This window comes from Oryzias melastigma, linkage group LG21, assembly GCF_002922805.2.
Source record: "Oryzias melastigma strain HK-1 linkage group LG21, ASM292280v2, whole genome shotgun sequence".
Lineage (NCBI taxonomy): Eukaryota > Metazoa > Chordata > Actinopteri > Beloniformes > Adrianichthyidae > Oryzias > Oryzias melastigma.
Window position 1 is genome coordinate 16,615,366 of NC_050532.1, and position 27,440 is coordinate 16,642,805.

General features: G+C 38.2%; 1 protein-coding gene and 1 long non-coding RNA gene across 4 annotated transcripts in view; one reads left to right on the forward strand and one right to left on the reverse strand.

The window, feature by feature from the left end:
* Nucleotides 1–27,440, reverse strand: part of dip2a (disco-interacting protein 2 homolog A) — a 74,512-nt gene that overhangs the window by 22,780 nt on the left and 24,292 nt on the right. For 2 of the 3 annotated variants that reach the window (XM_024286342.2, XM_024286341.2), the window contains exons 2-5: nucleotides 7,968–8,039; nucleotides 4,332–4,445; nucleotides 4,115–4,234; nucleotides 1,130–1,393 (exon numbers count right to left, since the gene is read on the reverse strand). In XM_024286342.2, coding sequence (XP_024142110.1) covers nucleotides 1,130–1,393; nucleotides 4,115–4,234; nucleotides 4,332–4,445; nucleotides 7,968–8,039 — 570 coding nt within the window. Of the gene's footprint in view, nucleotides 1–1,129; nucleotides 1,394–4,114; nucleotides 4,235–4,331; nucleotides 4,446–7,967; nucleotides 8,040–11,632; nucleotides 11,885–27,440 lie in introns of those variants that run through there. The other variant, XM_024286343.2, reaches the window with a different exon arrangement.
* Nucleotides 25,842–27,440, forward strand: part of LOC118597913 — a 2,632-nt gene continuing 1,033 nt past the window's right edge. The window contains exon 1 of the long non-coding RNA XR_004946925.1: nucleotides 25,842–27,434. This is a non-coding gene — a long non-coding RNA (uncharacterized LOC118597913). The remainder of the gene's footprint in view (nucleotides 27,435–27,440) is intronic.

The window sequence follows — 27,440 nt, forward strand, 5'->3', positions numbered from 1 at the left end:
GATCTTGGTGTTGTTTAACAAGTACTTACAGCGTTTTTATCATAATGGAGTACATATATAAAGCTTAAAATTGTTGTGCATCAGGAGCAGACGAAGACATGCGGCTAGATAAAGCTCATTGCAGTAACGTAGGTAGTACAATCCTGCTCCTCTCCATTCCGATGCATCCACTTGCAAACAATTATATCCATGGATGTCTTTGTTTTCCTCATCTGAGCTGGCAAAACTGTATGGCTTAATAGCTCCAATATTGCTTCTAATTTTTTTGCACCGGTAATAGGATGGAGGTGCGAGGAGCTATATAAGGTAGCAGGAGAAAGTGTAAACAAAAGGACGATGGGAAGTCAGGGCAGGCTTACTCTGCACGGACAGTCCCGCCCACATTGGATTTCTGCAGAAACTATAATCTAGAAAAGCGACCGTTTCTTGTTTTTGTCTAAAAACAACAAAATTGATTAAAGACCACTGAAAATGCTTTTAAAAAGGCTCAAACGATGATTGGAGTGAGACTTCAACGCTTACAACTAAATCATAATTTTATGTAATTTTTAAATCTCAACGCTGCTTCTGAATTTTACAGTATATGGATAGAGGTGGACTCCTGTACAGATAAAGTATGATTGCTGTTATGAGACAACCAGAACTCATTTTTGACCCACTTAAGGTGTACAAAGTCTCACCACACAAACACAACAGCATACAAATTCACACTGAGATGCCTTTTTTTTGCTAACCTTTGACTCTCAAACGACAACAGAGAACGAGTAGTTTTTACTTTTCTGAGGCTCTAAGCTCATTTCTACAGTTAAATGATATGACAGCAGATGTTGTGCGATTTTAAAGCCATTTCTTGATTCTATTTTTTTTCTTTTAGAAAAACAACCATGTTTCTGTGTATCTATGAGAGGGGTATTAAATTTAGAATCTTTTTACCCATTATAGGAAAAGCTTACCCTCTGCTAAGACAAAACGCTTATGTCTACTGAGTTCAACAAATACTGAAAAGGTACAAAGTATGAATTAAATATAAATATACAGAGTCTTAATCATATTTTTCTGTCATAATGAATGAAATAACACATTGGCTAAACCATATGTGATGCCATGTGGGACTTGGTGTGTCACTGACCTAGCTGGGTGTGCGCCATCAGGTCAGCCAGAGCAGTTGCTGCAGCGTTGGCATTGAGGGCTTGGTGGGCGCTGCTGTTGGTGGCAGATCTCCCTCCCGTGTGCGATGACGTGGATGAGGCAGAGGATGAGGTGGATGAACCCTGGATGACACGGTTGAACCAGTGCTCTACGGCTGGGTGACTGTGACCCTGGTAGGGGGTGGAAGTGGCCAGGCGTCCCTGCCAACGTAGTGAGCCTTCATCTTCGGAAGCCGAGGAGGTGTCTGAGTTTGAGCGATACAAAGACAAAACAGAAGTTATTTTTTAAACTTAAGGTATGTCATTGCAGAGTATTTTATGTTTAGAAAGATAAAAGGAGCAATTTGAAGTAATTTTGTTACACTAAATAGTAATTTTCAAAAATATGCATAAACATAATCTTCCAAAACAAGCTATGTTTGCAAACAAAAGCTAAATACAAAGAAGTGTTGCTTTTAAATCTACACATGAAACATAAGCAGCTCTCAGTGTGTGCATGTGTTCGCTCTCTGTCTGTACTGAACAGAATAAAAAGTTCTGATTATCTATACAGTCGCTAGCAGATCCTGTGAACCCGATTCTTATACAGGAATGAAAAGGAACTCAAATCCAGACTGCTGGTGTATTTCTTTTTGAAGGAGAAAAAGTCTTTATGTCTAAACTGAGAAAAACACCTACACTACTCTCAATTAGCACCACAAGTTCAGATGTGCAGAGCTCAGAAATGTCTGCTGTCAGACGAGAATGAACCGGGACATTCCTCGCTTTCCTCAGAACTAAAGAAGCTACTCAGGATGAGTCTCTTTAAAAAATCCAGTCACCCTGAAGATCAGAATCCTGTGATAACATGACCTGGATGTCTGAGTTTCTTCTCAGACATGCTCTTCATGATTGATCTGACTGCTCTCCTTCCCTGCTACAGAATCCAAGAAGATTCTTTGGAAAACAGCCTCCAGAGATGAGGCTGCAGAGTTACTGCAACTACCACCTCAGGTGTCCCAGGATAAAAGTTGGTTGGTCCTAACGAGGGAAAAGTGGAACATTTTCCTTTAAAAAACGTAAGTTGGAGATTCAAATTATCTTTTGATGTGATAATTGACATCAGAGCCACAACTACCCAAAATAATAATGATGCAAAATAGTTCAACAGTTTTCTGCATTGAGAAATATGATATATATTCATATTTTATTAAAAAATGTCTTTGAATTAGGAACCGAAACCAACAAAACGACATAAAACTCAGCAAATTGTCATTTAAATTACACAGCAGCACATTACAAGAAAGAAAACGGCTTATATTTTAATATTTACTAAATAATCACGCAATTAAAAAAGAAAAAAAGCTATTTACTAGTTTAAAATTAGCAGAGAACAGCAGTAAAATGCTTTGAAACCCAATAACTTTAACAGAAATTAATCCAACTGGTGAGACTAATTCAACCCGTTATGTCATCATCTCAGTCTTGTAGAACTGTCAAGAAGTTGTGGACTTAGAATAAGCCAAGTCAGTGTTTTACAGAAGTTATCCTGCATGTTTAATTCTGTTTGTTGTTCCTACTCATGTCTCTCAGAAGTTATCTTTGTGCAGAACTAATTCTGACACAGTTATATGGGGCTGAGGGAAAGAGGAGGTCAGAGAAAAAGTTCAAAGAAGAATCAGAATGTCAAAAAGACTAGAAATGGCATTTAGGAAGATAAAAGGTGGTATCTGCCAAACAAAAGATAAAGCCAGTCCAAGAAATACTGTAAGTGGGTTGATGAAGACATAAACCGGTAATCAAGCTTTATATAAGCCAGAAATTTAGCAGATTTGCTCAAAAAAGAGTCAGGTTTAGTTTGTGTATATTTCTTTAAAGATCCACTCCAAATAAAATTGTGTTTTTATTGTTTTTAACATGTTTTTGAGGCATTTTCCTCATGATGGGAGATGCATGTAAAGAAAAATAAGATCAAAAATAGCATTTCTGAGTCTTTCTTTATTCAAATTGTTGTGAATCAGGAGCAGACGAAAAAATGCCATTTGAAAAGGAGCTTATTTGTGACATGGAAAATACACTGAGCGGGCCACAAGCTCCCTGCAATGGGGAGGGAAAGGGGGCGGGGTTTTCCACCCCAACAGTCCCGCCCTAAACTCAGAGGTGAACTTCTAATGAACTACTGCCGCTCTGCAGAAACTATATCCTAGAAAATAAATTCTTTCAAAATTGTGGCTAAACACGGCATAATCATAATTAAAAGACCACGGGAAACACAATAGATTAAGAAATGATGGGAGTGGGTCTTTAAGAATGAAACATTTCTGTATGTTTTTTTTTTCTTTTTGACTCAAAGCTGTAGCAAAAAGTAGCATTCCCCAATAAACAAAAAATGTATAAATCTCTATTGGTTTTATTTTATTTTCTATCCTTTGAGCTTATATGGTTTTATGTCTTAAAGGGTCAATACTGTTTATGCTTCGTTAGTACTCAAGTTTTCTTAGGTAATCTTCGAAAATTGTGTGAAATCTGAGACGTCCACATGTTCACCAGCACAGTAAAGCAGATTCCTTCGACAGACTCAAAACAGCTATGAAGAGCCTCTTTCTTTCCTCTGATCAAACCCTGGTGTCTAAGCTCTTAATCCGGTTACTTGCTTCCCTGTTGCCTCCCCCCCTCTCTTCCAAGGCTGCAGGCTTTAAGACCCCCCACCTCAAAAAAACACTAATAAACCAAAATTGTGTTTAGGAGACTTTTATCAAATCTAATGCTGATTTATCCATAAAAACACAGGAAACTGTGAAAAAACAAGAGTCAACAGATGCTGTAAAAATACCAAAAATTACGGTAAAAAAAACAAGGTTTGCCTTAGAACTCAGTAGTGAGAATGTCAGCTCTTTATCCAGTGTCAAATTCTTCACAATGTTTCACCGCTAAACACATTGGATCAGAGGAGAAATGTGGACTGGCTGATGGAATAGAGGTCTCACCTGGAGGGGTGCATGCCTCAACTGAAGACTGAACTAGTACAGAGCGCCTCTTGGAAGGCATGGGCATCTTCCTTTCCTTGTACTTTGCCAAAGCTGCTTGGACAGCCTCTGTATGAATGTCTGTGAAAAGATCAAACAGAGCTCAGTCACACGTAGAAAAAAAAAACACAACAGGAAAAACCACCAGACTGGTCTAAGAATTTCCTCTTGAGATTACCAGATCTGAACCTTTCATCCCGGGCGTTAGCGGCCCGAGACCTGTTGTGTTTGGAACTGGGAAGAACGGCTTGGGAAGAGGCCTGGATCCTGTTGTCAATCGATGGATCTACACCTGCAGGGAAACGACCAAAAAAGACAGAGTGTGGTTTATGCTGGAAACAAAATCAAAGGTCTTTAAAGTCTCAATCCAGTCATCTTTTGATCTATTCTAAAAGTGTTGTTTATTACGATTGTGCCATTTTTAGTAAAAATAAAAAGACCTTTGTTGTTTTCTAGCACAATTTCTGCCGAGCAGCAGTAGTTTAATTAGTAATTTGCCTCTAAGTTGTGGGCGGGAACATTGGCATGGAGTGAGCCCACCCATTTCCCATCATTCCTCAGTTTATAAGCTCTACCACTAGCTTACAGCCCCTCACAACCCCAACATAATATTAGTGGTGCAACAAAAATGGCTATTCAGCCGTACAGTTTTGAGCCAAATTCCAGCTCAAATGAGGAAAAAAAATGAAATTAGTCTACTTGGTTGCAAGTGGGATGGAGGGAACAGGGAGCCACAATTGTACTTTCTATGTCACTGCTACATTTCTTTGCTCCTAAATCATAAATATTTAAACAAATAAATACTCAGAAATGCAATTTTAAGCTTAATTTCCTATTCATTTTATATGTCCTCTACTGTGAGAAAAATGCTACAAGAACATGTTGAAAAAAAACCAAAACAATTATTTTTATAGGAACAAAATTGTAAAACTAAAATTATAGAATACCTTAATGATGTTTTCACTGGCTTACCGCTTTGTTTGAACAGAGTAGTGTAAATTGCATTTACTTTAATTAATCCAGTAACTCTCGCAACTTTTCAATTGACTTTTCAAGACAAAATTATCAAACATCATAAAAAAGGTGAGTGTCAGAAAGACAACATTTACTAAATAAAGGATTCTGAAATGATCCTATTCTCAAACAAATCCAACCCATGCGTTAAATGGAGCAGACACTAATTTGTCATTTACCTGCTACGCTCATTATCTTTGCTTCATTAAGCAATGATTCACTATAAAGATTAACTAGATCTTTTTCTAAAGCTTCAGATTCCTCTCAAATGCATCCAGGAAGGACGTCAGACTATGAAATTCTTTTCTCCCACCATTTTTTCACTTAACTGCCAAAAGAGGCTGCCTCACACAGCAGCCAGATTACAAGACAAACTATCTGTGTGCCTTGCATGCCAAGCTGCCTGTCAGACATTCAGCCAGCTATCACACCGCATGGCTTTTCAGTGGCGGCTTATAGAGGATCAGTGAACTCCACACAGTCAGCAACTCTCAGGCAGTGCACACACTGCAGTGCTGAGTAACATCCTTATCTGCAGAACAATATGTGCTTCTAACATTTTACACCACATTTCAAAGAAAGGGTCCCGAGGGCGTTTAAGTAGTCATGCTGTTTGAGTTTGACACACGTATGTTCTCAGGTGGATGCAGTTTGTTTTCCCGTCCCTGGGCGGCCTTACCCCTGCTCTCAGACATAACAGGTCTATAAAACAAACCCGGATACAGGACCAGGTTGCTGGGCAGAGCAGACGTCGCAGACACATCACTCTGAACCAATCACAGGAGCTCTCCTGTTCAGCGTGTCTTTATTGGTTCATAGCACGCCCCGAGGAATGTTTACCCCCCACTTGCCAACAGTTGATTATCGGTTTGGTGACTGCTGATACATGTCTGCAAGTCACTTCCCAGAGAGCAGATTTACCTGTTGTCAGGAAACTAAGAGATGAACACCTGACAGTGCATGCTTTAGAAACCAAAAAATGAATTAAATCAGTCGTGATATGACACTAAAAATGAAGATGTTGGACAATTACTGCTGCCTTTTTACCACTTTAGGAAAAACATTTTGACAGTAAAAACATGGAAAAAGATGTAAACAATGAAACTGCTAACAAATGAAAAAGAATTGAGTAAATTGTTTCAACGTCCCCTAAATAAAAGCACAGATAACTCAAAAAACAACGCAGTGAAAAAGGGGGGAGAAACGAGGACATCAGTGCATAAATGGAGTTGCTTGGAGGCATCTTTGAGCCCTCCATAGCTAATGAGAATAAATTACATTGAAGTTTTTAGGAAATGGTTAAAAAACGTCAAAAACAAGGAGAGAACAGAAACAGTCCATTAATTATGGATTTCTGGTGACAGAAAATCAATATTTTTCTCTCAGATCTATCCTAGAGACAAACACACATGACCATCCCTCCTATTCTATATTCTTTCTCCATAGTCTTTAAGCTTAGATATTTTTATCTTAGCTTCCCAAACAAATGTACATTTTGGATAAAACTTGTTTTATTTTTTTGTACTGTAAGGTTTACTATAATAATGAAACGTATTGTTTTATTTTTGGACTGGACATATTAAAAACATTAGAAGTATAAAAAACTAAACTTTTGTTTTGGGTCGATTCATGATTTGTGTTTATGAAGAAACAACAAAAAAAAACAGAAATTCCTAAAAACAACTTTTTAAATTAGCAAATAAGAAACTAAAAATGAAGAAATATCGTTCTGTAAGTTTTACTAAGCTGATGTTATGTATTAAAATAATAAATAATATGTTTTTCTTAAATTTGGCACATTTATTGTTTGACACTTTTAACAGAAACATAGTGATATGGAGTGGGGACGCAACAGTTAACTTTCAGCTGCAATTGGTTCAATGGTGTAACATAAATTTTCAATCCAGAATTGTGGCATCCAATCTGCTAACACAAGACTGTTGCTTCCCTCACGAAACAGACGAAACTAACTACAAAACACAACAGATTTTTTTAAATTAAGAATAGTAAAAGCATATGAAATGAAATGTCCTCAGTGATTCAGTGACAGCAGCTCTATAGGGTCCTGTCACACAATAATCTCATCCAAATCTAAAAAAGTCTTTCAGAATTAGTCAAATTATGTTTGCAAATATTGTACCGATCTAATGGGAGCACCCCGTTCTATGGGTATGGTCTTAGGTACTTTTCCACATTTATCTGCATTGTGCAGATCCAACTACCTTATCTCATTTAAATAAAAACCAAGGCAATCTGCTGTTTACTACTGGTCAATGCAAATTAGAGCATAGAAAAGCAGAAGTTGCTGACCATTCAGATCCTAAGTCATGCAAAGCTTTACTATTGTCTGTTTCAAAGCTAAAGATTTGACAAAAAGGACTTGTAGTTTGTAAAAACAAGCTTTATCTCTATATAAAGTTTATTTGCATTCATTTGTTTGCTGTGATCAATAAGTATGTTTTTATTTTATTTTATTTGTTTAAAGTTAGATTAGTGGTGAAGATTTCTAACATCTCCGGGTGAGGTTTTGTCTTGAGGGCTGCTGTGTCACCATCAAATCAGATTGTAGAATGTCATCTTCTTGGTTTGACGTCAGAATATGCACCAATCTCTTTGTTGTTGGTACAAAAATAGGACATGCCTCTGTTTTGGGGAAACTAAAATGTGGGTCAGTTTATTAAAAAGGTAAAAATCTGTACCATGCTCTCTGTTTTGCCACTGACTACAATCAGAAACGTGTTAGTGAATCGAGATAAGACGTTTAGCTTTGGCTGAAATTTCTCTCAGGTGTGAGGCTTACCTTGTATCTGTGGGATGTAAGGTGCCAGCAGCTTGCTTCTTTTCTTCTCGTATCCCTTCTGTGTGATGTCCCCTGTAAAGACAGAAACATTCAAGTAGAGGAACAGATGGAGAGCAAAAAAGAGAAAAAGGCAGGGAGGGGAACAGGGAGGTGAGTCATTTGCTCAGCTGTGGTGTTCTGGTGTTTTGTACGCATCTGACTCTGCACAACTGCTTTACAATCACAATGCCAGGCCAGTTCCACTGGCACCAGAGGAGCCACATGATGGTTTGTCTGGCAAATGGTGGCTGCCTCGTCCAACATTATCTCCATAGGCACTGATAAACACGTGCACACTGGAGGTACTACTGCCTAATGACATAGATCTGAATTTAGAAAAAGAAAAACAATTGCTTTCAAATGTCTTATATATTTATGATTAAAAACATATTTTATTACGATCTAATTGAATTTGGATCATTCTCATGGTTAGCTGTTGAATTGTTCAGCCTCTAGAGAACAACAGTGTGGTAGTGTGAAGCCAGGTGTTGCTGCTGGCTGCTGTTGGTCCTGAGTCACAGGGAACAACTGAATGCCTGCACTGTTGAATGTCCAAGAGAGATGAGAGCCAGCAACAATACAGTGCTGTCCACAGGCTAAGCCAGTTGACCTGACTGTGACTCTCTCCCTCCAGATAACATCTGTGTTTGTGTGTCCGTGCATGCTTGGGCATTATTCAACGGCCGTGTAGATGCCAGCATCTAGGTTTGTGCACCCCAGCAGCCAACCAGCTTGACAATCGCACAATAGAAAGCCGGTGTTCTCTGCGACGGCTCCAAATTTTAGCCTCTGAGGCCGAGCACTCCCAAGCACATGCTGATCCATCAACTAACGCCGCGGTGAAGCTAATCTTTTGATCCGAGAACAAAACGCTTTTTATTAAACATTGTGAAAACGAACGCAGCTGTTAAATAATAATCAAACAGGCCACTAGTGCTAAACCAGGTGAGAGAAGAAAACAATATTCCCTCTGCAATTGGCCATGTATTTCCGTCGGGAATACATGTGACTGGTATTATTAGTTAACGTTTGGAAATGAGCCGTTTCAAAGGTCAATATGTGTCCTGCTCCCAGGGGAATGGAAAAAAGGGGTGGGGCCACTGGAGGAAATGCAGATATAGATGAGCTTAGCTCTAATGGTAGACGGCAGAGTCAAAAAGGAGGTGCTGTGGCTTGTAGGACAACCTCAGCCCTTTAATTTCACTCCATTCAACAATGCGCACTGATTACAAGCACTTCTATGTAAATGAACTGTAAAGTCCTCTTCATTTGCAACAAGAAAAGTGTAGAGACAATGTGAAATAAATGTGACAAGAATAAAAGTCCAGGAAGAAAGGCAGAGGGACTGACTTTTCTCAAACAGGAATATGAGCTGCAGAACTGGTTCTCCTCTCAGCCGGTTTCTGCACCTCTTTTTGTTTTCTCCCTTTGCTTTTGTCTCACCTTTGTTTTGACCACTGATGCCTCACTGACAGCAAATACACCCTCCAGCATGCTTTAAAAACTAGTATAAATGAAGAAAAAACACAAGATATAAAGCCATGCATTGACTTTCTAATAACTATCGTTGTGTTTAATATGTCTAATGACATTTTTCTTCTTTCATATCAAGTGAGAAAATGACATTTAATGTAGTCATGAAACTCCCACCCCAGCTATGTATATATTTTTGTTGTTAAATCATTCCTAGTGATCTGATTATAAAGTTTTATTCAAAATCAAAAAGCCTGTTTGTTGTTTTAAGATTTATTTTCTGCTGCTCATTAGAAATATGTACATTTGGGGTTGTAGGCGAGACTAGAGGCACAGAAGTTAGCTCCACTAATTTCCCATCAGCCATCTGTTTACAATCCCCCTGAAGGTTATAGCATCTCACAAGCCCAAGGTAACATTATAGTAGCGAAAAAACAGCAAGCAATATTGGAGCTAAGCAGCTGAACAGTTTAGAGCCAGACACCAGATCAGATGAGGAAAATTAAGACAGTTAAGACATTTAATTGGATGCTTCAGAATTGGAACGGAAAAGGGAGACTTTGTCATGCCCATTTCAGTAGCTGTGTCATTAGTCTGAGCATTTTTCAAGCATCCGGTTTTCATCTGCTCCTGATCCATTGGGATTTAAATTAGGAAATACTCAGAAATGCAGTTTTAATTGTACATTCTTTGATGCAATTCCCACATTATGAGATGATTTTTACTGCAGTGAATCTTTAAGTTTATTTTCTGCAGAGGTTGAAATGTGTCAAACTTTGAATCCCAGCTAACAAAGACAGGCAGATCTGCAAACCTGCTGACCTCTGTGTTTAACTGAGTAATAGCTATAGAGCACGTCTGACATCCAACGATTGACTGAAGACTCCAGTGAAACCAATTAGGCAATTACACCAGACCTTGCTCCACCGTTTGGCCTTTACTGAGAGCCAGCACATTCCTTTAGATTAAAACAGATTCTTCCAGCAAAAGCAGTATTGGTTTTCCACCATTATACTGCTTCTTTTTTTAATATCATGCTTCAAAACCTTGTTTCAGTATCCAATACTGATGGCTTAACATTTATTATTTGTCATTATTGAATGTGCAGTGAATTGGTGTTATTGATTTTTTTTTTAGCAGCTTCACCCACAATGTGTCAATGCTGCAAAACAAAAGTTCTAAAGCAAACAGAAGAACACAACCGAATCAACTGATAAGAAAAAGTGGGAACTTGCTATTAGTTAACAATACAGACAATTGTGTTAAAAAAAAGTGCCATTATTCCAGCACTTTTTGCTAGTTATTGATAAACACATGGTTTATTCATGTTTATTCTTGACTGTAGTCAACAGGTTTTCTGGTACACAAAGTGCTTTACGAAAAAATACAAGAAATTGTTTTACTTAAAAATGTTTTACTATTCTTTTCTGCACTTGATTGTGAAAAATCACTCTCAATAAAATTAATATTTGGAAAACACATTCATGTACACTCTCTCTAGTTTAATGTAGCTCTTAAGAAAGAAAATCACCATAATGTACATAAATCTGTTTAAAAATTCAATTCAGTTCTTTTTGGTGTGATACTTTTAGCATTACTTGTTAGAAACTGATGCGTTGACACTAAAATCTCGTTCTCTTTATGAAGCAATTCATTCCACCAAGAAAAAAAAAAGCTTAAACGCACCATGTGATGTGGCAAACATCTCATTTCAAATTTGAACATTTAAAATGTTAAGCTAGTCTAGAGATACTATAAAACCTGTCATTTTGCCTGATGTATAAGAGGGTCTTCATCTACAGCCTTAAACTGTATTTTATTTCCTGTGCATGACTTTATGATCATCCCTAAAAAGCCAATAAAACATTAATAGAAACAAGTGTTTTCCTGAATCCCTAAGTATCCCTAAAATGGTGATTAGAGCGTGGAGACGACAGTACCAGTAGCATGATGTCACGATGAGATGCTGAATAGCAACCTTTAAGTGAGAAAGCTTAATGAGAAGGTTCAAATACATTAAAGTCGGGAAGTTCATGAATCAATCAATTCTTATTTTAAACTGAAAGAACAACAACGAAGCTACAGAAAATTAAAGTATCGCGAATGGGACAAATAGTTTAAATCAAACTATATAGAAATGTAGAAGCACTCACATGCAGAAGGCAGAGAAGGATGAAGAGCAGCAAAAAAACCGAGAGGTATTCAGATCATGGAGAGCAGAGACAGAGGGAGAAGAAGACGCCACAGGCTGAAAGCCGTCAGTCGGGTCAGCAGAGGCTAACCAGCTAACACAGTCTAAGAAGTCCTGCTGTCACAAGTCAAGTCCTTCTTTGTTCCCTTTCATAGTGAGAAGACAGAAGAATGAGCAAACCATATCTCCCTCACTCTTATCCTCCAAACCCCAAATCACAAGCCTCCTCTTTATTCAACACCCCCTATTCTTTTTTGCTCCCACTGTCTCTCTTTCCCTCAGTTTCCATCCCTCCCTTTTCCTCTCTTCTCCCAGCTGAGGTCTTCACAAAGCCAAGCTAGGCTGCAGGATTAGGGTGTCAAAGCACAACCCTGCCCCCCATCTTCCCACATACCAATCTCGTACCCCCCCCATAAACTGTACAAAACTATGAAGAGGGTTTGTTAGCCTGCTAAGACACGTTTGCATAAGCCCGGCTGCAAAGCATGAAGACATTGTTTTCTATGAATAGAATATCTCGTTGGTGTAGAAGTATCAATAACTGCGATGTTTCCGTCAAAAACACAACTACAAACTGAAAGTTCAATCACATAAGAACGAAGCAAACATGTTACATTATAGTTCTAATCCTACACAAATTTAGACTAATAATAACAGTGTCTGCATTTAAAGAAGGTCCAATTAGACAACCTTTAAAGGGAAGGAAAATCCTGCCCTGTGTTTATGCAGGTTGTATAGATTATACTATTAGAGTCCCACAGGGTTTGTTAGTCTGCTAATGTGTGCATATTTATGAGTGCAGCAGATTATTTTTATATTTTTCAATTAAAGACAAGTTTGCCCTTTGGCTGCAAGTTTCAATGAATGCTTGAATACAATTAAGTGAATTGATGCTTTGAAGAAGACACTATTAAAGACTGCAGGACACACAAACATGTAAGTCTGCTTTTTTTCAATTCTACCTTTTTCCAAATTATAACTATTGTGAAGTATTTTTCAGCCACGTATCTCCCAAGGCTTTGGTTGAGTGGCACCTTCAGAGGAAAAAGTGCTTTACATAAAACAAACAAACAAACAAAGGGTGGATTTGGATTGAAAAAGTCAATTGGTCCGGATTGCATCTGCTCAATTTGGTCCGGATCTCATACTGAACCTTACACTCGGTCTGTAGTCAGACAGACATTTCTTTGTGAACTAACGCTTGTAAACAGGACCACATGACTGAAGATCTCTTCAGTCATTGGCAAGGAATTAAGAGGGCGGGGCAAAGCAACGACAGAAAGAATAATGGAAGTCCTACGCTTTGCAATCCCTGTCAGGATAGTTCATTTATTCAAACTTTATATTTCGCTGACCAATTTTGAATGTCTGTCAAGGTCAACCACAACATTTTTTATTTGCTACTTTGATACGGTGGAACCATTGTGCAAGGCAGTTACTGGAGAGTTAATAGCTAAGAAGGTAAGATGATAAATGTTTGCGACGTATAGACTGTCGAGAAAACACTGTGAGAAGCAATGTGCATCACATCAGAAGTTGTTTTAATGTGCCTGCATTCATCCAACCAAATTTCAATAAGTACCTGTGTCTCATCTTTGCTTTACTACTTTGCTTATATCCCATAATGTTCGGCTATTGTGGCCATTTTGGTCCAGTTGTTCCACTCCAAGCATGGAGCCTATTCAGAATGAAGAATGGAGTAAACCAAAATTCAGTCCAATTGGAAATGAACCGAGTCCACCTCGAAAGATGGGTTCAAGAGCCGCTCCTGGTCCTGGACCAGGGTCCGCTTGGATATATTCAGACTGAAAATTTGTTCTGGATTATTGGGGTAAACTTTAAATGGACCAAATGTGACCAGTCTGAACAGACCCCAACAAAATGAATAAATCCAAAAAGAGATGGGCATATTCAAAACAAAACAAAAAAAATACAAGAAATAAAAACAAATATTTATGTAAGAGGAGTACAATACAAAAGCAAGATTCAGAGGAAACAAAAAGCTCATATTTTTCCCATTTAATTGATGTCTTTAGACTGCAAAAGACGTATTTTCAAACCAACACGAGATAAAACAAGGCACAAAATGTAAGAACTTTTAATAAAGCAAAATAGTGTCTAAAGTAAAAGAAGTAAGAATATGCCAGTAAACATAAATACAAGAAGAAAGAATAAATGTTGGAGAAAAGAGGCAGACTGAAGATGATACGGAAACTGAAAGTGAGAACCAGCTGTGGAAAAGCTTGAGGGCAGAACTGACTGGCTTCAGGGAGAAAAGACACAAAAGGAGGAGATGAGGAAGCAAAGAGGAGGAAAAATGAGGAATAACAGAGAGCCTGATTAAAAGGTAATGACTTCCTCTTCCTTTCACTAAAGCACACGTGCTAACACACCAACACACATATGTACTCTGTTGACCGTGATCCAAAACTGTCTGGGAGTCTCTCCATCTATCAATAGGTCTAATCACACCATCGTATCGCTTTTAATTAAGCAGTGCCAACGAATTAAGAGGTTTAACCAACCCTCTATTACCACCGCGTTAATATAGAACCCCTTCATCACATATCCACACATACACACACACTCGCAAAGCCCTAAATCCCCCTCCATCCATCCCTCAGGCTCTGTATGGCTGGTGAGCAGACAGACAGCGTGAATAATAAGACATTAGATGCAGCACTGCTTTACACAGGGGGGCCCTGCAGCTGTGCACAGATTTGGTGAACAGGCATGGGAGGGGGTAGCCATAATTAACAGTCACAAGTAAACACTAATACTGTACGCATGCACATCAAGGAACACACACAAATCACCTCTCATAAAGCAAGCAGGCGGCAAAAAAGGCAGGACAATAAACACACACACAAAGTGCCTAAATGCACACAACAGCTTTTTCTATGGAGGGCTTAGTGTAAAAATAAAAAAAATAGCTGATGTTTTCTCACATGAAGTCAATATTTGCTGAATTTTTATCACCTTTAGGTCAGAATTTGTAACAAAAAGTGTGCTATATGTGCAATTCAAAAGTAAAATACCAAATAACATAAAATTAAAGATACATTTTAGTCAGCATTAATGCTACATATATGTAAATGACAATAACAATGATTCAGTTTGTAGTGTCATTCAACAAAAAGGAGCAATGAGCCAGCCAGTGTTCTCACAAATACCTGAATGTGCAGATATTTGTGAAAAAGCAACACAGTGGTTCCGGATCAAATCCATGAACCGTGGCTTCATTTGCTCAGACCAACTGAGCTGCAGAGTCACTGAAGCTTGAGATGAAATTCTGGCTCTCATATTATATGTCTATGCTCTCAGCGTAGGTTTTTATGATGTGAAAACATGCATCTCACCTTCATGAAGAACTGGATCAACTGTGCAGTCACATATGGCAAAGAATCACCTCTAATTTTATATCTGCTATATCATTGCAATTTATATCTATTTTTACACAATAATGTCATTGTTAACAATATAATAAGTATATCTAAAACCATGCTAATGCTTTGTTAGAAAAGTTTTTTGTCTGTTTGAGTGTTAGTCTGAAAGTGTGAGTATGGTAGAGCGAGACATTTGTGTGAAAAGCGTGACCAGTAAGGAGCATCTGTGTAAAGATTACAGCACAAATACAAGAGATTCCACCCAACAACAGTTCTGCTTAAACTATTAAACATATCCCTTTCCTAATTGCCTTAAGAATTCAAAAATATATTTGATTGTACGCAATAAAACTGGGTTCTACTTAAAGATGGTGAAGGAATAGGAAGAGGTTTGTAGCCACAGTTTGCCTTAAATACAACTTTTCACTAATTCAAACAACCATTTTTTTTTATTTTTGATACAAAAAAAGAAAAGAATTGCAGGGAAGAGTATTTAAGATGAAGACAAGACAATGATATAAATAATTTCAAAGCTGCATCAACTTCTTTCAACTCTACGTTTCAAGAGTATACATTTTTAATGAACTTTCCACCTACTTGGTAGAATTATCTGAACGTCGTTCCAGCATGCACCGCCACTGAAAGTGTTTCCTGATCTTGCTAATATGATGGTGTTGCAGCTGAAGCCTGCAGTTCACTGGTGTCTGCTCACTTTTCCATACACTCTCAGAGTACTTGATTTATTGTCCTTTTCTCTGCCAGGTCATTTCCATATGAATGCCCATGTTTCGCCAGCTTGACACAAGCTTAGCTATTGAGCTCCTTGCAGATATATGTACTTGCATATGCACACATGCACACTTTATCCAACAACAGCGGCAGGGATGTGGTTGAACGCTGGGCGTCTTTGTACGAACAAAACACTGAAGATTTACATAGTTGAACCACAGGATTTCAATTTAAGACTCCACACCTTTTAGAGATGCTTTCTGCCACTGGGTGTATTTATGAGAGTTTTTGTTTATACTGGTCTATGAGTCAGAAGCCAGAACAAACAAGCTAAGATCTGAGTTTAATCACTGCAGATTGTTTTGTTTTTTTGCCCAAATGAGTCTTAGTGGGAAGTCTACATCGGAGCACCATTAGAGGAAAAAACTGCAGGAGCAAGTCCATTAATCCCCATCATTAATGCAGATGTAAAACTACACATTTCTAAATGTGCTATTATGCAAGGTGTATTTCAGAAAAACTCGGACAAAGAGTAAGCTTTATAACACGGTTAAACACAACAAATTTTTTCAGAATGCAGCAAACAAGCTCACTGCAGGAAAAAAGTATTAGTATCAGATATGAGTAAATGTCCTTCAAAAAGTCGAATGCTTTTATTTCTGCTTTCATTAAAAAAACTGAACTATAAACCTTAAAAAAACTGTGAAAACAGAAGTTTAAAGGTGTATTCAGACAGGAAAAGTCAGTTGGTCCGGATCGAGACCTGAACCTTGAGTTTGGTCAGTATTCAGACTGTCGTCAAGCAGACATTTCTATTTCAAACCAAAACTTGTATTGGGCAGAAATTACAAGGATGGATCAAGCCACGAAAGAAAGAATAATGTAAGTCTTACGCTTTGCAATCCTTGTCAGGATTGTTCTCTTATTCAAGCGTATTTCGCTGATAAATTTTGAACTACTGTACTTCAGGTACAACACTTTATTTACTACTGTGGTATGCTGGAGGCATACTGGCAAAATGACGACTAAGACCCTGATAAGAGTATGACATACAGATTGTTGGGAAAACAATGTGAGAAGCAATGTGTAACAAGTTAAAAGTTGTTTTATTGAGCCTGCATTCAACCGACCACATTTCAATGAGTTGCTATGTCTCATCGTTGTGGTGTTATGTCATTGTTTATAAGGGAATTCTGTCAAAGAACTGCAAGGTAGCCTTTAGGATGATGTCACAGCAGCGCCGAGTAAGTACCATGTACCAAGACAGAAAGCATGTAATAAGAGTTTTCAGCGGTGCTAAAATAAACGTTCTAACAAGTAAGCAGTTAGATTTTTCTTATTTCGTAACACAAAAAGCATGACTTTACACTTGTCTGCGGCTCATCCATTGCATTATTCCAACTCTGTCAACATTATATGACCAGCAGCTATGGTAGCCATTTGGTCTGCTCAAACAGAGCTTATTCTGACAGAGGAAACTCAGAGTGAACCAGAACTCAGTCCAGTTGAAGACCATCTCGAAAGATGGGTCTGAGAGCGGTTCATGGTTCCGGACCAGGGTCCACTTGGGTGTATTCAGACTGAAAATGTGTTCTGGATTATTGGGGTAAACAAACTCGGGTACACTTTCAGAGAATCAAATGTGTCCAGTCTGAATACACCCTATATTACATAGAAAAATAGCTTAAATTTAGTCTGAGCTGCACAGTGTATAGAACGATGGGTCACACATGTAATCTAAAACTCACAAATCCTAAAAAGTGTTTGGTATGGTTCAAATTTGATAACTTGTGGGATGTTGTAACCTAGAATGCATGTGATACTTTCTACCTATTTTGCCAGTTTTAACCAAAGGCAAAGTCCCACAGAGTTAGAACAGAATAACCACAACATGCTTCATGACAAATCTCATCATTTTACAACTATTGTTTTCTATTCAAAAAATGTAAAGTTGGAAGTTTTGATTTTATAATTCATTTTTCAAACCTGACGTAAGGTCAAAATCTACACTGTAAAGTTTTCAAACTTGTCTCGGTCAACCTCATCAACTCTTCCTTCATACTTTTTTATTCATGCGGTTTCTTCCCAACTCCTTTTGTCCTATGCCTCTGGTTCAGTTTAAATTTTCATGCTAGTTTCCATTTCTGCTCTGGTGACAGTCCTTCTCTTCACATTTGAAAAGCTTTGAAAACCAAAAATCTTTGCCTTAATATTACCTCCCAGAGGGTGATGTTTACAGCTCCACTTCTACATGCCTCTCCCTGACTTCTTACTTATAATGAAGCACTTTGACAGCACAAGCAACAGCAGCGTGTCCCTGTGACTCTTGCTCTATCAATTAAAAGGAGCAGAGATAGCTCTGTCGAGGCCAAACCTACAGCAAGCCGCTAAACTTTCACCTTTACAACCCATCGCTGCTCCAGATGCTGTTAATGAGGCCAAGTCTGGCTAAACACATAATAATTTTCCTATGACTATCCATAAAATATAGGCGCAAGATTTCCCAGATATATTCAGTCGCCTTTTTCTAACAAGGACTCTTAGACACATTTGTAACATCTATGGCCTTGCTAAGCCCTAGAAACATGTTCTGCAGATGCACTACAAGAGGGGTACGCAAATATTTAGATGCAAATAAATTACGGACACAAACTTGCTCACCTACACACAGTGAGAGGAGGTTTAATGAGAGCAAAGGCTACAGGAAGGAGACCAGCTGGGACACATGTGCCAAACCCCTAGTCTAATGAGTTCATTAAGCAGCAGAAAAGCCACCCCAACTGCTACCAGACAGCAATGACAGACAGCCACACACAACTATGTATGATGGCACTCACTTCTTAACTGCTTTGCAACCCTTAGTCAGCATCACCTTAGATAAAGTGACACCAGTGGATTAAAGAAAGAAGATGAGCTCACGATAGAATCTTTCTCTTATTCACTCAGGAGTTTAATGGTTTGGAGCTTTAGCCCGATCTTTCCAACAGAGGGTGCTAGTGAAATGTAAAGACTGAAGCCTCTAATCACTGCTCCAGCAGTCTCTTTTTTTCACCTGGGTCTCATCCTCCTTTTACTCCCTGCTCCCCTCCTCCTTTCCAGTATTTTCCCAACCTGGATATAACCCTTTATTGATTGCTGCAGTTGTGTTTCTTTCTTTTTCTACTGTGTTTTACTTTTTATGACAATCCCTATTGATGTATTTAAACAACTGCAGTGATCTTCCAAAATTTATGTTAATGCTAATGTTTAGATTAAAATCAAATATTAAACTAAAAAACTTGTATGAACAACACCCAACTGTTCTGGCTGTTTACGACACATTTCTGTTATGGCCCGGGGCAGCATTGGGTTCTCTGAAGAGATTGTGAAAAAAATGTTGCATTCAAATTCTTGTGGCTTGCAAACAGAACCCGTCATTGTCATGGGAAGCCATAAAAGCCCAGCAATGTGTCACAGTGTGCAGGGAACCCTGTTTTTGAGAAACCGAGTGAATGTGCAGAACCAGCGCTCGGCCTGAGTTCATCGATCACAGTTGTTGTTACGTCCTAATGAGAGTGCTCCTAATAAAGCTGAGCTCTGTGGAATCAGTTCTCCCCAACAAAAGGGGCCAGGTTATTTAAAAGTGTCTTTGCTTTACCCCTGCAGTATGAGCTACACTTAAAAAAAAATAAGCCCCATGACCCGGAAAGCAACAACAATCGAGGTCATCCAGCAGCCCGTTTTTTTCTTGCTTTACTTTTTGTACATCGTGTATAACATGAATTCTTTGAAAGAAGATTTCAGGTGGCTAAGAAGAATATCACCGTAAGGTGGAAAATGGAAACGCTAGCTTAGCGCTATATTGGTGCTTTCAATTCAATTCAATTCAATTCAATTCAATTCAATTCAATTCAATTCAATTTTTATTGTCATTGTCACAGAGAAACAACGAAATTGCGTTTAAAGCATCTGTACTCCATACTTCAGATTTACAAATAATAATAATAATAATAATAATAAATAATAATAAATACCCTCTAATTTTTCCTTTCTAATGTTGTTGTCACTTTCTGCCAGTCAAACAGCTACAGTGACTCCGCCCAACCATCCCGTTCTATTTTTCTATGGACCTACCAGATGGTTCTACGATTTTAAAATTTTGAACTGGCCACCTGCCCTGTACAGATTTGCACATTTTTCACCTGCAGACAGCCAATATCCACCTGTAAGAGCAGTTGTGACTAAGACATAAAAAGTACACACTTTTGCGAGGATTTAAAATTTGTAAATCTAATGGCCTATAATCAAAATGTTTAAAATGCTCATGCGGGACAACGTCTCCCTTACAGCTGAAATATTGCACACTGGATGCTTTATCCATCCTATAATAAAGGTCACCACTGATGGAAAACTTTTATTACTGTAGTTGACCAGTGCACTTCAATAGAGCCACATGCAGATGTAAAGGGAAGCTTGGCGCGAAGAAAAGGAGCAAATCTATGAAGGTCAGCTTGCAACTTCTTCTATGAGTCTGGAAAATACAATTTTGCAGTAATAGGTACCAAAATGAAAACTTGGCCAAATATCTAATGCACAATTGGTCACAACTTATTCCAAACAGATCTTCCAGTATGATAGAATTCTGACAATAATCTACAATTTATTCCAACCTCCTTGCACCAGTTATGCTTTTCTGTCCTCTGGACTTTCCCTAGAGACTATTTGCCCTTGGCATGAAGCCTGCCAACCAGTCTAGTAAATGGCTATTACAAGGGTGATATGAGTGTTTGATGTCTCTGGATGAGAGGGATTCACTTCAACAGAAATGAGGGTTGAGAAAAGGGCTAAAACTAAACAACAAAAAAGCAGGGGAGTAATAGACAAAGAAACAAAGAGATAGAGAGCTCTACAGAGCAGGTATTGATTGAAAAACAAAAAGAATAGAAACAAGGAAAGAGATTTTATAGGTAGAATGAAAAAAAAACAGGAGGATTATAAGCGCTTTGATGTTATGAGTCTGCCTCTCCAGGGTAACAGCAGGGGAGAACACACAGTCTACAACCTTTTGAAATGGATCATTGGATCACACCGGGATTTTAGCTTTCCTTTTGCATTTCTTATTTGTTGTCTCCCTGTAAAACAAAAAATAACTGAGGAAAACTAAAGTCAGCCTGTGGCCTCTTCATGCATTAGTTTGTGACATCCCTTCTGAGCAAAGGTCACCATGGTGATGCTAGTGCTCTAACAGGGGACTTCTTATCTGAATCACAAAAAACAAGACATAAAAAAATATGCCTTAAACAATAACTTTAATTTTCCCAACATGCCCAAAGATTTACAACACAGGGGAAATGAATCCTTCACTTCCAAGAATGACACACGTTAACAACACACATGGGTTAAGCCCTAACTGACAGAGTGATGGAAAATGTCATAAAAGGGGAAGCAGAGAAAGAAACAGTAGTTGATACGACAGACAGAGAGACCACTTTATCATTCCTTCACACTCCGCGGCGTCCTTTAAAGCTGCCAGTCGCTTCCTGCTCCATTGTGTAAACCGCTGGCTGTGTACGTACAGGAAGTGACTTCCTTGTTTCCTCTCAACTTCCTGCTCGAGCCGTGGCGCAGAAAGGAAAGTGTGTGAACCTCGGCGGGAAGGACAACATGCGCTGTGTTTGCAAGAATCCAGGAAGGAGCTCCTGGTGGTGGAAACCTTTCCAAACACACACAAGAGTAAAGCGGGGGCGCTGTCCTTTAAATCATAGGGGGATGCCCTCAGCGAGGGGCGGGTTTGTTTTTATGAGGAGCACAGATGGGTTGCAGACGCCATTCAGAGACACATGCAGGCAATCTCGTGGCGAACATTAAATGTCCTCTGATTAGGCACCTGATCCCTGCCAATTAACTGATCAGTTTATTGACTCATACTGACAACATATGTCATGTCAGTCAACTCTATTAACTGCTCCTTATTGATTCACACAAACTTGCAGAAATGTGATCCAGTCATTTTTAAAAGGATTTTACAACATTAAAAAATTTATTCTAATCAAGCATCACATGTAAAAATCTTAAGGAAAAAAACACTAAATTAGGAATGTCCGTCTGTAATACTGAAAAATATGTTCTGGCTTTGCTACAGTAACTCAAAGTCAACATTTGCATTACTATTTAGTTGAGAGAGGATCTCTGCAGAGATCTTCCCATGCAAAATATAGTGTGATGAAAAGCAAAATCAGCATGCTGCTACTAACACCCGGAGAAACAAGTTCCACTGGTCAAACGGGGAGGAAACGAAAGAAAGCAGCAGAGCAGTAGCATAAGAAAAGAGCAAGGAGGCGAGCACGGGAGCAAAGATTGATTTAAAGAGAGCAGAGCAACGACAGCCTGGCAGCATCTCATCAGACCAGTGTTTCACGTGGCTGCTAGGGCAGAGCAGAACCGTCTACGTCTGCATAGGGAAAGTTCTCAGAGGACAAAAAATAAGCAATTGAGGAAGTTAAACGGGAGTTTGAAAAAAAAAAAAACTGTCAGATGTCTGCTTCAGTTTAAGGATTTGTCACACCTCTGAGCAGTTTAATTGGAGAAACAGAGAGCGACACAGGACGAGGGAAAGCGTTTTATAATGGAGCATGTCTCAGATTTGTCTGTTGTCACTGACGCAAAGTGGGTTTATGGCTGAAAATGTGGGAAACAAAGAGTTTTCAGAAGTTTGGAAACGATGACTGTAAAGTTTGGGTTTATATTTTACTGCTGTCTGCATATATATGGAACAGAACAATAAAAGTCCTGGAGTTTTCCCATTTATGTCACTTCTGTTGACTTTTTAAAGTATCCAACAGACTACAGAGGCTACAAAAACCACTAACATCTCATAAATTACCACATTTAAAAAAAAGTAAGGCGTTAGTGAGATAGAAATATTTTAAGGTAATCGAATTAGAGCATGTTTAGGAAAGTTTCAACTTTAACTATAACTAAAAAATCAAATATCATGAGGAATATTCTGTTCCTATGTTAATACATTTGCACAAAAGAAGAAATTAATTAATTCAAAAACAAGATTGTGTATTTGGGTTTTTTTTTTAGTTTTTATTTAACTTCATGTCATCCAATTATATCAAATTAGCGACATACGGGATAAAAAACTTAAATGTTTAAATTAAACGATCCATTTATGTAATCTGCTTAAGATGTTTTATTAAAATTACAGACTTAATTGTGGTGAAAAAATCTGCTTTCTCCAACTTTGTGTCTGCATCACTGCTGCAAACCAACTGTCAGAGTTTTTAGACCATTTCTATGGCAGCAATTAAACAAACTATCAACAGCACCTGCATAAAATGAAAATAAATGCTTAACTTTTACATTTTCTTTTATAAAAATGAATCATAGTCAAGTTTCCGTGTTACAAATTGGAGATACAACTAAATAAGTTTAAGCACCCTTTTACCCTCAGTGTCCATTTCCAAACAAACAAACAAACAAACCACATCTCCTTTTGTTTGTATCTTCATCTGTTTACTTTAAAATGGAAGGGTAGTTGTGTTGTGGGGATTGTTAGATTCTACTACGGAGGAAACAGCTGGGTCTTCCTCGACCAACTAAATCCTTCATGGTTGTTTAATGGAGTGTGATAATAAAGACCAACTAATCTGAGGAGGTGACAGGAGGTCAAGTGACCCTGACTGATTAAGGGTCAGCATGAAAAGAAGAGATATACCAAGTGTCCGTGTGCCTGGAAAATGTGTTGGCAGCTGGAAAACAACACATAAAGGAAGCTTAACAGAAGTTTTTTTTTTTTGGTGATAAAAAGGCAAAAACCCCTTAAAAAAATCCTTTCAGCTTTTATTTTAATCACCCTATTCTTTTTTTTTTTTTTTTTTTCTCCAGTTTTCCTGATGTGACAATAACTCACAGGATTGGCTTCAAGTCCCACTCCAATTATATTTTTCAATTTAGTAAAACCGTTCCCTTTGGTCTTTTAATTATGATTATGCAGTTTTAAGCCAAAATACAAACCTGTTTTTTAAGACATTTTCTGCACAGCAGCAGGAGCTCATTAGAAAATAAAGACAGGTCTGTTTGTGCAGAAGTTATCCTCAGCTGATTTCCCATCAACCCAATGTTTACACTCTTTCCCACGAGCTTATAGCACCTCACAACCCCAAGCTAACATTAGCATAATAAAAAATTTAAAAAAAAAGCATCAAGACATTGAAACATCCAAAACATTTAAGCTATCCAGCTGTACAGTTTTGAGCCGGATGTCAGCTCAGAAGAGGAAAATAAAGACGTACATGGATCTATTCGTCTGCAGGTGGAAGCATCACAATTGTAGCGGAGAGGGGAGACTTTGGCCCGTCCATGTCAGTTGCTGCGTCTCAAACCCAAGCTTTTACAAACCACGGGTTTCCATCTGTTCCTGCTTCAACACAATTACTCAGAAACACAATTTTAATCTAAAATCATTTTATATATGTTCTCCATCATGACAAAAATGCTACAAAAACATGTTAAAAACTATTTTTTTATTAGAGTGGGTCTTCAAAGAGAAACCAAAATGCCAGATTTATCTTTTAAAATGACGATTAAAACGTCTCCGCCTTTAGTATGTCCACTAAAAAACTAGTAGAACATACCAACAACCTCAACACTACATTAAACTGATGTTGCATGCCATTTGAACAGGTGCTACTAAAGCAATCTTTAACTTTCCCAGCTGCAATCAGTCAATATACCCGACACCTGCCCCAGAGCTTCATCTCTTTTTTTCCTACTTAAACAAGCACCGACACGCACTAGTCGATCTTTAAAGACGTATTTTCAATTGAAAGCATGCATGCATAAATGCTAAAGATGTCACTTTTACTTTACTACACACAGGTACTAACCATGCTTGTTTATGGACATTCTTTCACATTTCCTACAATATAACAGTAAAATATGCAAACAAACCTACACTAAAACCTTAGCAACCGTAGGGTAAATTAAAAATAAATAGAACCAAAAACCTTCATGCACAAACTAAGATGAGGAGAAAAAAGTAAACTTGACAAAAATGACGAATTGATTTGCGAAAATATAATAACGTGTGATACACCCCAGCTCTTTTAACAAAGAAGACCTCATTCATCCTTGAGTTACATCTGGCCAGACTTCCACTCTAATGACACCATGCATTAGAGAGCTCACACACACACCACATACACACAGGGAGAGACACACACCCCCGCGGCCCTAATCCTTTGTTTCAGGCTTTCAGAACACATCCTGCACTGATCCTAATGAAGAACAATGACTCACAGACAGTTTCCTTTTTATATATAATATGCAAAGTCTGTCTACTATTTCTACCCAAAAGCCATCCAGTGATTCAGGATATCTTAGGGTGTGAAGTTTTGTATGTTATTATTGGGAACCTGCATGTTTGTAGAGGAATCCTCTCCAACTCACCACCAGGTTGTCCTGCTGGAAGATTCTTTTTAAAGAAACTGATGGAATTAAATTGAATCTATCCATACAAATAGGTGATTTATGCAAATTTACATATAGCAATTGTCAATGTTGAGCAAACATCACCTATTGAGACTTCAGCTGCACACTATAAAGCAGAATCAAATGGTTAATCCGAATTCTGAAATCTACATAAATCCTGATGATATGCCGGCATACATTCCCATAAAAACTGGCATCTGGCAGTAAGCTGGTATTAACTCCTCTTCAGCAGCACAATGACCACAATGAGAAACATTGATATAATGCAAATCCATTGTGATATAAAAGTAAGTAACGCAAACATGTATAATCTGCTCAGCTAAAGTTCCTCTCTGACCAAATGTTATCAGTGCAAAGCAGAACCGTATGCAGGCACTAAAGATTGCCAGACATCGTCCACGTTTGATGCAACATATCTGTAACTTCACAACAGTCTGGGGACAGAAGGTCTTGTATGCTTTGGCCAAATAAATCAGAGATTAGAAAGGATGGAAGATGTCCTCAGGAGTGACAAAGGTGATTAGGAATGTGTCAGTTGATGTAGATTAGACAGCTCGGAAGAAAGTAAAAGAAAACTATCACAGGAAGGGTTTTGTGGGAGGAAACTACTAAAATATAGACGTATAAAAGTAAACTACACCATAATGAGTACCTTTTCAAGAAATTTGCTTTCCTAAAGTCCCACTCCAATCATCTTTTGATCTATTTAAAAGCATTCCCGGTGGTCTTTTGGTTATTATTATGACATTTTTACCATTTTTTTTAAATATTGTAAAAATAAATACTACAAAATCATGTTAAAAACACCATGAACACAATTTTCATCTCATCGGAGTGGATGTTTAAATGAGCACTGATGTTAGTAATATGGTCACACTGGTTAACACTGCAGGATCCTTTGATTTCCCTGAGGTGTCCTGCCAAAAGAAATCAATAAAGTTTGATATTATCTCATCTTAGATCTCAGCCATGGGGCATTAGGGTAAGGACAATTAAGGTAGCACTGCTAAATGTATAGCTTTTCCATGTAAAGTTGTTGCTTTAGAAGATGTATAAAGTGCTCTAAAAGGAACTTATTTTACTAAAGAAGTTCTTCAGACAGGAAAGTGTCATTAAAGTGATAAAAATTGTACAGGTGTTTTTATTAAACCGCATTACAAGCAGACATGTAATTCAATGTGACCATTTATGGTAAAAAATGTTCTTCGAGCAAAAAAAGACTAAGAAAGAAATCCCACTACATCATTAGATAGCTTTGCAAATCAGTCATTTTTGCCATACTGTGTAGTGCTACACTACAACAATAACAGCTGATGTCAGAGGACTTCAGGGCAAAAGGAGAGAGAAAATATGCAGCACACTTTATACAAAAGTGGAGAAACACCTCCTGGTTCTCACCGTATTTACTTCCTGTTCTCTGCACCTATCTTCTTACATTTCTTTTTTTCTTTATCCTTTTCATTCAAAAAAGAAAAAAAAAAAGCATGTCATCCCTTCAGGACACCATCAACGCTTCGTTGAGTCTCGGCTTCCAACTTCTGCTCAGCCTCCTCAAGCAAAACATTGGGAGAGTGAGAAACGTTTGAAGAATTTAACTCAGAAAAAGAAACAAAGAAACTGTAGCAAAGATAGAAAATAAGAGTTTATCAGCTAAAAAAAAAAACAATCTTGGTCGTACTGACAACAAGAGATTAGTTTCAGACAAAAAAACAACATGATGTCTGCCATGTGTGGCCTCACTGACCTTTTGTTAATTTGTTAGAGCTGTAAAGCTGCTACAGCTCATCAGCAGCTATGATTCCCTTTAGCTCATCAGCCAGAACAAGACAGAAACACAACTCCCAGCATGGAGATCCAACCGAGTTTGGAAAAATAAAAGCCCGTCTCTTTTGAAGTTAGTGGCCCCTGACTGAGGTTAAACAGCAGAGCTCTTTTTGTGTCGCAAATGACTAAAGCATGTGGACAAACCTAGCGGCAGCAAAGTTAAAACGTGAACACAGAATATTTGACAAGCACAAGAAGGTCAAGGTACTTTCCTGTTTTGCCATCATGATGTCATCCACTAAAAGAAAAACGAGGAAAAGGTCAGAAGAATGAGGATACATCAATGAAAGCCAATTAAAGGATTTAGGTGAATGTGTTGACAGAGTGACACTCGAGTGCAGACCCTAGGTTTTT